The sequence below is a fragment of the Sinocyclocheilus anshuiensis genome, unplaced genomic scaffold, assembly GCF_001515605.1.
Source record: "Sinocyclocheilus anshuiensis isolate Anshui unplaced genomic scaffold, SAMN03320099.WGS_v1.1 scaffold539, whole genome shotgun sequence".
In the NCBI taxonomy this organism is placed as follows: Eukaryota; Metazoa; Chordata; class Actinopteri; order Cypriniformes; family Cyprinidae; genus Sinocyclocheilus; species Sinocyclocheilus anshuiensis.
The window spans coordinates 189,997-201,336 of NW_015549612.1; the positions used below are offsets into that span (position 1 = coordinate 189,997).

General features: G+C 36.8%; 1 protein-coding gene across 1 annotated transcript in view; it reads left to right on the forward strand.

Moving 5' to 3' along the window:
• LOC107659240 (rho guanine nucleotide exchange factor 10-like) overlaps window positions 1–11,340 on the forward strand; it is a 52,995-nt gene that overhangs the window by 39,689 nt on the left and 1,966 nt on the right. The window contains exons 26-28 of the mRNA XM_016448109.1: window positions 2,132–2,274; window positions 3,836–4,010; window positions 10,552–10,674. Coding sequence (XP_016303595.1) covers window positions 2,132–2,274; window positions 3,836–4,010; window positions 10,552–10,674 — 441 coding nt within the window. The remainder of the gene's footprint in view (window positions 1–2,131; window positions 2,275–3,835; window positions 4,011–10,551; window positions 10,675–11,340) is intronic.

The window sequence follows — 11,340 nt, forward strand, 5'->3', positions numbered from 1 at the left end:
TTCTGTGCAGAAAATTGAAATAATTGTTTGTAGTATATAAAACAATCATAAAATTGCCATTAGGAAAGAATTATAGATTACAAATGATTGATTATTTTCCAGAAGTGTATTTGATTTCTTATAGCAAATTCAAAGTAATAGATAAGAAAATAATTCCTTGTAAAAATAAATAAATTATAATAATTATAATAATACATACATAAAATTATTGTATTTGACATTTCTGTCACTTCTGAAATGATGGCTACGCCCCTGGTGTGACAAAATGTTAGCCTATACATAATACTTTTAAAGCTCTTTTTTAAATATTGGCTTACATAAATTTTTACGTATGCCATGTCATGCCATAGCATCATTAAACTAGCATCTAACAATGGACAAAAGTGTTTTTTTTTCTCTAACCTATGGTTATGTAAACATAAAGGCTGCTGTGTAATTTGCCCCCTGACTAAGCATTTAAAGAATTTAGGGGAAGCATTTAAATAATCCTGTGAATGCACTTAAATAATGCAGAATCGAATCGTAATAATTGAATCGAATCTAATTTAATTGTGAATCGAATCAAATTGAATCATTCTAAATTTGCAAAAATCGTTCTTGAATCGAATCGAAAACCTATGAATCGTGAATCGAATCACTGTCTACCCAAAGATTCACAGCCCTAGTATTTACATAATGTAATACTTAACGTTTAGTAATACTCATAGGAGGAGCCATTTCAGAAATACTGCACAGTTCCAGATGAAGATTTTCATCATGTGGTTGCATTATCAGATCATGAGCCTTGTGTTCTGAATCAAAGTCAGTCTTCGTTTACATTTTACTCATTCAGCTGAATACAGAACGTCTTTAGTGCTAATGCAAAGATTGACATTTAATCACTAAAATGTGTCTTCATTAAAACACTCTTTTTTCCTCTTACAACCCTGCTCATCACAAGTCTGTTTGAATCAGAGCAAGAGACGAAGAGAGAGGGTTTGGGAATACTGTGTAGGCGCTGGTGTTATGTAATCAGAGCCTCTTGAAGCAAACAAGCTGAATAAAGATCCGCTCAAATACGCTGGAGGGTAGGAAGACGCAGGCAGAAACAGATGCAGGCTATCAGTGATTTGTGAAGATTATTATGGGTCAGTGTAAATGTTATTAAATGTGTAATTCTTTTTAATAATTCTTTTTTTTTTTTTCATTTTCATTTTATCTTTTCCTCATTCAAAATGGTCCATATCACATGTCACAAAATATTAAGTAGCACAACTGTTTTTAGCATTGATAATAATGAGAAATATTTATTGAGCAGCAAATCAGCATATTAGAATGATTTCTGAAGGATCATGTGACACTGAAGGCTGGAGTAATTTTTGCTGAAAATTCGGCAATTTAATTTATACATTTAAAATGTATTAAAAAACTGATGTTTTAAATTCTAATAATATATAATCATAATATTACTGTTTTTTAATGTATTAATGATGAACTAAATGCAGGCTTGGTGAAAAAAAAAAGAATTAAATTATTAAACTTACAAATATCTAATGTGTTAATGGATTTGCCATTATTTTATCCGCTGTATATTTACACTTGAGTTCATTGCATTAATCAGATTCAGCAGCAAGTGCTTCTTTTACTTTAGATGTCAGAATGTGTTCTCAAATTTGAGCTCGTAAAGAAGGACAGCAACAAAACTGATCCTGAAAGTGGTTTGCCGATACCCAGTCAGAACACCAGCTCCAGCATGAGATCCAACATTTTTCTGGTGAAAAAGTGGTACTAGTATTTCCACTATGAGAGGTGTTCTTTTACCTCGATGATTGTCAGGTCTCTCTTCAATAAAGCCTTTGTGACTTAAACAAACACTCAACACGCCTCCATTCTGCCCTCTGAATGCTGTGAGGTCACTATATTTCTGCAGGAAACCCACACACACAGTGTGGGTGAGGAGCACAGGATGTAGTATCAGCCCTAACCTCTGTGTGACAACATACGTAACCTTTAACCTAATTTCTCTCTCGCAAAATCAGTTTTACACCAAATCTCTCACACTCAGGGTTCGTAAGCTCTATCTTCTCTGTACATTTACAAACATTGATATCTGAATTTCAGATTGACTTCAAGTCTTTGCTCTCCCTCACAGAAGGTTCCTGGGTCGAGTCAGGGGCCCGTGTGCTGAAGCTGGGGGTGTTGCCAGTTAAAGCCCTGCTGGTGGTGGATGAACACGTCTGGGCCTCATCAGGAGGGCAGATCTTCATCATCAGCACACAGACACACACTGTGGAGGTAGTACAGCACTTTTCACACATTTCTGTTATGACAACTCTCTGAAGATTTTAGCATGGTAATGGATATGACAGTGTTAATGTATTTAGTCTCTGCTGCTGCAAGCAAGTACAGGAACTTGCTACTTACAATACATATGCTGATATGGTGCTGTGATTTAAGACATACTACTGCTGCACAAGTAGCATATATAATAACTCGTAGCAGATCAATACAGGTGAAGCTGGGGAAGGGGGAGGCAACAAGAACTAATCAGCTTGTGCAAAGTCTTTTAACGCTGTGAATATCATCAGTTTACGTTTACAGGCTTACAGCACCCATCAGCCTGTGCCATCTAGAGATTCATGACCGAACTTGGCATTTCTGCACCTGTTTTGCTACTGAAATGACCAGGTTTTAGTTTAGCAAATAGTCTTACAGTCTACAAGAATCCATTTCTTACTATAAAATCCAAATATTTCTAAGGCTTCATTCTTTTTTAAATTTATTTTACTGGAGACACTAATATAAAACATATATTAATATTATAAAACATATAAACATTTCAAAACATGAATCTTCAATGATTTGTTTACACCTAGGTATCAAATTTGTGATAATTTGATAACTTTAGAATGAAATAAGAGGTATTTTCCCACACTCTCATCTCATCAGGTCTTTAAAAGTCTGTTGCAGTAAACCAAATGGGCAGAATATTGCAAGTGTTCTGCATGGAAATAGGCTTTAGACTATTATTTGCATATTTAAAGATATGTGTGGGTGTATATTGTTATGACCTAATACTGTGATGCCACTAACAGCTGTCTAATTTATCTTAAGAGAGTGAAAACTCTGTTTCTTCACTCAGTCTCACAGCACATAGGGCCAGAAAGGCCTGCTTTGATCTCAGAATATTAAAGCCATGTGTTCTCCTACACGCAGACACTGACACACTGACCTGTTATGCAGCCAGCATCACTAAGCTCATTACCCTTCAACAGCTCTGCTTACTGTTCAACGATTGGCTGGAATGGTAGAGAGTGAGGGAGGGATGAATATGTGAGAGGTGTGCTGGAAAGAAATATGAAATCAGTGATGCAAATAGAAAGTGGTGTTTGAGATCATCTTTAATGAGATGAAAATCACAGATTCTGATGTGCAGAAATGCAAGAGCCAGATTGTTTCTCTTTTTTTCCAGTCTTAATAAAGTGGCACTTCTGATGTGCTTGTGGGACACACATTCGTCAAACCCTGTTAAATTTCCCATTGCAGTTCCTTGTTATTTTGTTTGCTCCAGCAAAGACGTCAAGCTGTAGCATATCAGAATCCAAATGTCATCCTCTCCCTCTCTGAGTGAAGTGGGTCAAATCACAATCTCTTTTTCCTTCTCTGGACCTTCTTTTGGGTTACCTCATTCCTCAGTTCGGTAGGTTACACAGGCAGAGTTTTCCAGAAATTAAGCCAAGCAAAGTCAGGCCAGTGTTTTCCAATCCAGCCAAGCCTAAGTAGAAGTATGTTTGAGTTCAGATGCTTGTGTATTTATAAAAAGTGTGTGTGTGTGTGTGTGTGTGGATGTTGACAGCGTCAGTTTGAAGCCCATCAGGAAGAGGGAATGGTCGTGTCCCACATGGTGGTGGCCGGGGTCGGGATCTGGATATCCTTCAGCACCGGCTCCACCCTCCGACTCTTCCACACAGAGACTCTCGACCACCTGCAAGACATCAATATTGCCACAGCTGTCAACAACATACTCCCAGGTACAGTATACTATGTTACGTCATCACAAAACATAACAGAGGATGCTGTTAATACTCTCCTGGACTACCAGTGGAGTTGCTAATGCAGTTCTTACTAAACTTGTTTTTGCAGTTTATATCCCATTAAAAGTATTCCCTTCCACACTGTCATTCTCAAAGTTAAGCCCTTAGAGACAGCTCCCTGTCATTTGTAGTCCTCAGACAGTGGTAGATTACAGGTGACTGCTGATTTACAGCTTTCTGTTTATATAATAACATGAGTGGGTGTGTTGTTTTGTCATGTGGAAGAACAGAATTACAGAGTCTCTTTTAGAATCACAGAGCCATGTTACTTCATTTAAAAAAAACAAACAAAAAAAAAACAGATCTTGTTCATTTCCTTACTCAGATGATGTCATGTTGTTTTTTTTTCTTCTTAAAGCAAACTGAAAAGGTGTCTGTTTTTGCCATTATTGAATTAAAGCAGGTAGATTTGACACCTTATTTGTAGAAAAGCTTTTTAGGGGAAATTAGGGGTTGAGTTTCCTTAGTGTGGCAGTATTTCACATTTTTTACTCATTGTGTTGTTTGGATTTTATCCAGCATTTGTTTTTAGTTGTTCTGAATGGGCCGTTTGTGCTCAGGAAGCCATTCAGAGAGTGATTATACTAGAAATGACCTCAGCATTGGTTTTTGTTCTCCGTCTTTCTGCTTTTTATGGTGGCTACATAATAGCTTTAATGCGTGTGTGAGCAGTTATGTTCGAATACTAACTTCTCAGTGATTAAAAAGTCCACATTGGCCCTAAATAATCCTCGCCGAATATTCCCAAATTAACCAACCGTGTCAGTCGGGCAGCAGGCATGTTGGCCGCTTTAACACCAGCTGGGTTTAGGACTGGGGCTGTAATCTTTTTGAATCGTAATCTCTGCCGAGTAATTAGTAAAATGCAGTCTAAGGAACTTAGTCTTGCACAGCCAGATTAAACCGCATGAGTTTTGTCCATATTGCATCTTGTTCTGGCCAAGAACCACCTACTTGGACAGGAAGAGACCCTCTGACCAACATGTTAAGCAGCCAACCAGTCACAGTTTATTTTATATTTGTGGCATTTTGGGGTCAGCTTCATCTGAAACATTTAGCAGAATAGTAGTAGAAATAGTAGAATAGCCCATTTTATGGAACACTGGAATGGTGGTGGTGTGGTATTTCTGGCACAATTTCATTGCAACATCATGTGACAGTGTCTATCTTGTAGAGATGTGTTTAAGTATGAAACCTGTGGGATAAATGAATCAAATGTGTTGAATGTATAGATAGGGATTGAGTCACTCGCTGCACATGTGCTCTGTTAATGAGAGGGCCGTTTCTTTATTCTCCAGGGCTGAATAAAGAAGCTTTATTTAAATCTCCATAGTGACAGGGGCGACCAGGCACGCTCTGACTGTGTGTTGGGAGTCCCTCACTGAATATGTTGTATCTCGTTCTCTCCTTATGTCTAATATTTGCATGCTGTTCTAGACCTGGAAATGATAAGGATCGTTATTCATAAGTACATTACTTTTGAGGTAATTTATATCTTTTTTTAGCTCTTTAGGCTCTGTGAAATACATGAGCGGCCTGCTATTTATATGTAAATTAATTGGCAAAGGTTATCAAGTTGAGGGTATCAGGGTAGCTGATTGAACATTAATCATTAATGTCTTTAGTGCTGTGAGTTTATCAAAATAAAAAATAATTGGTGAATAACTTTTAATAAATTTTGGTCCATTCATCATGCAAAGCTATATGGCTTTAGATCATTTGGAAACCTGCTGCTTTTAACAAAAGTAAAGTTTCCAGGGTTCCCTGCAGTTTTCAGCAAGATTAATAGCTTGGTTGTTTAACTTAAAAATGAAGTAATTAAGGCAGCCATAAATATTAGTATTGTAAAATATTTTTTATTGTACAAGTCAGTATTACAGTAGTAATGCTTCTTATTTTGTTTATTATTTTAATACCACTCATATTGGTATGTAATCAAATAATTTTTGAAGCCCTACAAACAAGCACGGCAAACTTTGGCAAAGCTTTAATAAATTGCATTTTAAATCACAATTGCAATATTTTTTTTCTGAGAACAATCACAATTAGATTCCAAGAGAATCCAAATCAAGCAGCCCTAATCTGAAATGCCCTTATGTAACATTGGCAGTATATTTCCCCACCTCACTTTGTATGTTCAGTAGGAAGTTGGGAACATTGCAAAAGACCTCGTTTATGTGCTGTGCTTCTGTGCAGCTGCAGAACAATGTTTTTTAATCTATTATTAGATACATCAAGGATTTGTTTCTAACAGTCCATGCTAATAATATTCCCCTGACCTTCATTAGAAGAAGAAACTGATATATCAGTTCTATCGTAGTGTTTTGTTTGGATGGGGAGGGGTTTTTCTGGAAGCAGTTGTTTGAAGGAAAATGTGGTGAGGTTGAGTAGAGTTCAGCAATCCCTCACCATGAACCCATGCAGCAGTTTGCCACAAAGGAAACTGTCTGCATGGAGACATCGGCCACAAGAAGGACTTCCTGTGTGAGAGTATAAGGGTGTGTCTCTGACTGCAGCTGTAGTTCCCTCATGCTGTTTCACTGCTGCTTGAAAGAAAAATCTTGCATTTTACACTTTGATTATTAGGACCCCTAATATTTTAGTTTTAGAAGTTGCTCATTTTCATATGACTGATTAATAATTTGATAAAATAGTCAATTTTTGAGCATTTGTCATCATTGATGTGCATTCACACTTCCTGATTCTACATATAACACAACACTCTGGACAAGATGAGTCCTGCTAAAGTTTCCTTCGATCTGATTAGTCAGATCTGAGTAATCTGTTGGCATATCTCCTTACCTACTATTGTTACGAGAAAGATTTGGTGTCTAACAATAATATGGGCTGTTGGTACCTACTCGCCTGGCTTTGAAAGGCTCAATTGTACAGTTTTAAAAGGGTGTGGACCTGCCAGATTACTGTATAATTTCCTGCAGAAATATGTTTATTGGAAGGGTCTCCATTAAGCTTTAGTTGGTTACTTTTTTTAAAGATTTTAAGTTATACAGCAAAAGATGCATTCATTGCCATCAGAATTGCTTTATAATCTCATATGGCATCATTGAATACAAGATTTGATTGAACAGAAGTAATTTCATCTAAAATGCAGGTTATTGCCTTTTAAATTCCAGCAGCATTTTGCCTCTGGCTGGCCAGCAGAACCTTCAGCTTGGTTGTGCTGAGTATGTCGGATCATGCCCGGAGCTATTCCTTAAGCTCTGGGGCTTATTTGTCAGGGCAGGATTTCGTTCATGAAAGGCAGTGCTGGTTGCCTCCCGTGCTGTGTTGTGTCTTTACTTGTCTCTTAGGTGTTTCTTGGGATTTTATGGGATTTTATGCTCTTTCTGTTGGTAGTTCAGTGGCTCATCAATGGAATTATGTGAAGTTTGAATAACCTTGAAGGACAAACATTTATTGCTGAGTGAAACTGACACTGTATTGAAATCCATTCAGTTTCAACCCTTAAACTGAAAAAAAAATTGCTGTTAAAGAAGGTTATGACACAAAAACATTGGTGTGTACTACCAAAGGAGGGAAATTCATCTGTATCATATTTCTGTAGCTCCTGAGTTTAACTTCAGTACAGCTGAATACAATCATTTTGCATGGCTAGCAGTCACCTCAGACAGAGAGAACCTGAAACCCTTTTGATTTGTGTTCAGTAACGCAAGAGCAGATTTTAGGATGAGGGATTGGTAGCGTAATTCCTTTGTGTTGTGTCCTGACCTTGGAGAGATGGAGTCTGTCCTGAACTTACCTTACAGAAACCACACATCACTTTGTCTGTACAACAGTGTCTTATGTAACATTTGCTGAACTGACTGGCAGACATGGTCATGATCCCTTCTCCCGGTAATGGATTTTCCAGCTGCTAAAACATTGTTTGCATTCCATATGTGCTGGTGTTTGTCTGATATATTACAAATGTACCAAAGCTTTTTGAATCCATTTGTCATCATAATGAGAACAACCACCTTTTTTTGTGAGTTGCAGAAAGAGTCATCCTCTATCAAGAGTTGAGTGAAAGTCTTGAAATGCATATTATGGCCTTCGTGGAAATTATAAAGACTGATATCAGTGTGTGATAGTAGAGGCAGTGGTATTTGTCTCTGATGGCTTTGTCTCCTGTGACCCAAATACTCACTCATGTGAGTAAGTAATGGCACAAACAGAGCAGCCAAAGCAAAAACAGCTGCACTGACTCTTGGGGTTCAGATAGATCTTCATTATCGCATCAATTATGTATGGACAATATGTTTAATTTTTTTTAATTGAAAGGATGTTACTTCAGGAACTCTTTTAGCCCCATTAGTGGTTAATGCTTGGATAGATTTTTTTCCCCCTTAGTGTCTGAAAAATTGCACAATGTTTAATTTTCCTCCAGCTTGTTAGATCAGCATTAGAACTGATTACATTCTGACATGTTGATACTGGTTGTGATTTGGTTTGTTTCAATATAATGAAATGCATTACAGTCATTTTTCATGTTGCTCATAAGATTTCCCCCACCATCAAATCAGCACGTGCTTTTCTGAGTTGCTCATTGAAAAATCAGTTTTGATTGTTCTTGGCATGATTTATAATAAAGTGTGTCAGTCTTTTGATTGTGGTACAAAGACATCAGCTACAATATCACTCAACTAGCAGGTGATTAATTGAACAGCTTAGCATGGTTAAAACACTAAAGACGGCTTGTACAGATAGTCTTATACAAAATAAATTGTACACATGATATTCATTATTATTATTAGTTATAGTAGTATATATTACATGGATGTTGATCAGGGTTATTAGATAACTGAAACTAGAACCATAAAAATACAATAAATGTTAACTAAGATAAAGTAAAATATTCAAAAACCTAAACTTATTTTATTTCAGATAAACTTGATGCCAACTCAATCTGCCATGTCCATGTCTTTCTGTCCCACTTCTGAAAGTCAGACTGGAGACACACACACACACACACACACACACACGCACAGAGCCCACAGCTAAGTCTATTTTTGGATATTGGAGATGTTCAGCTACACCACAGCAGCCAGATGACGAGAACGCACCACAGACTCTTTTTATAAACATAAAGGACCCTCTCATTTTGTAGACAATTTCACAATAACTTATGCAGAGTAACAGATAAAACATATTTAAAAAGTGTATAAAGCTAAATGGGTCTTTCTCCGTTGTCCATCAGGAGGACTTAACAGTTGTTGATAAAGTGGCCATTTAAAACTTAATTTAGTTTCTTTGTGACAGATTTGGTCTACTAATTTAGTCTACAGGACTTGTAGTAAAACACTTCAAAACTGTGCAGATGTTTTTGCAAACTCAGTCCTCATTTGTTTAGCAATAGTCCACGATTAGAGTTTCCATGACTAATGAAATGATCTGTGATGTTCAGAAATATGAGCAAACCCTTTCCTAACGAGTCAGTGAGCATTAAGGAACAGCTGAATAGGATATTGTTCTCTGATACTTCAAACTTGCAGTCTGGTCCTGACCAATCGGGTGTTTGGAGGGTGTTTTTTCAGTCAGTGTAGTTCCTTTTTACCAGCAGTTCTGTTTGCTCACGTGTGATAAGTGACAAAAGAACAGCTCTGGCCCGATGACATACTACTTTTTAGTCACACTAATAAACTATAAACACATTGTTATTGCATTTAGGTAAAAGTCTCTGAAAAGTCTAGTGCATAAAATCCTTTAACCCTCCCATTGTTTTTCTTAACTTCATAGTTCTTACAACAGTTTCCTAAAGTTTATATTCTGTATTATTATTATTATTATTATTATTTAATTGATGCAGTAATATACTTTGAGTAAAAATAACTGTTTTATTATTATTATTATTATTATTATTATTATTAAATACAACATTCCTTACCATTTCTAAATGTGCTTTTATAGTTTTTTTTTTTTTTATGGTGTTTGTTTATATATTCCTCAGTGTCAATTTATAGCATGTTCCTTACCAATAATGGGTCAAAAATGACAATGACAATTGCTTATGATTTTATTTAATCACCAACATGACAGTAATTTTCAAATAGATTTAATATCATTCATAGAACTGTGGACTTCAGTAGCTCATTTAGAATTTTTATTTCATTAAAATGATTCCACTTAATGTACAGTACATGTACAAATTTAGAGTTGTTTGTTTAACCAAATATCTGAAAATTTGGCATTCTTTTCTTTCTAATGAGGCCTCCCTCGCATTTGTAAGTGCGCATCGTGTCAGGTTTCTTTGGAAACCAACTGCTGTTCAGCATCATCCCCATAGTAACCTACCCACACATGCTGTCGAGTTCCTACCCACACAGCCTAGCATGTGTGGATGATGTTATTATTCCACTGGGCGAATGTTTCACCAAGTACCTCTAGTCATGAGTGCTTGCCACAAGTGTTTTATAGTATGTGTTTTTCTGATTTAGTTTGCAGTGCAAGTAATTAAATCAAATTAATTGTTCCCTTTCAGGACAGCATAGAGTCTCTGTGAGCAGTCTGTTAGTGTGTCATGGACTGCTGTTGGTGGGGACCAATCTTGGGGTCACAGTGGCCCTGTCCGTGCCCAGACTGCAGGGCATCCCAAAAGTCACAGGTGGGTTCTTAAATGGAATCGAGATCGTGATTCGACAGAAGCTACGATTGTCATGCGTATCTTTCAGTGAAGCACGGTTCTGTGATCAGCAGTAAATCTCCATCCAAAGGCCAGAGGGCGCTCTCGCGCTGAAACTCCAAATACGCCTCGCGGAAGAAACCCAGAAAATGCCTATCGCTGCAGCTGAATAAACAAAAGATTCAACTGCTTTCATTGATTCAACGTGACTAATAAACACACGACTACGGCAATATACGGTTTATCTGAGTTCTTATTATTATAATTTTCATTAAAATAAAGTATATTTATAATGCAATGCCTTTATCACTGCTTAAATACTATGAAACATGTTGCGTGCCTTATTCTGTGTAAGAAGCCACATCATGTCATAGAAGGATTTATTTCAAACATTCGACTTACATTATGAAGTGAGTTTGGAGTAAAAATATGTTATTAAATGTGGTATTTTCACATGCTTTCAGATGGAGCAGCATTTACTTCTCAGAGCCGTAGTTCACTGAGAAGCTATGCAAACAGCTGTCATTATCGCGAACGATTTCTTCGATTTCATAATCGCGCAATAAAATCTTCTGCATTTTTTTTTTTTTGCGTAACTTGTCAGTGAACTACGGCTATGTGTAGTAAATTCTGCTCCATCTGAAAGCA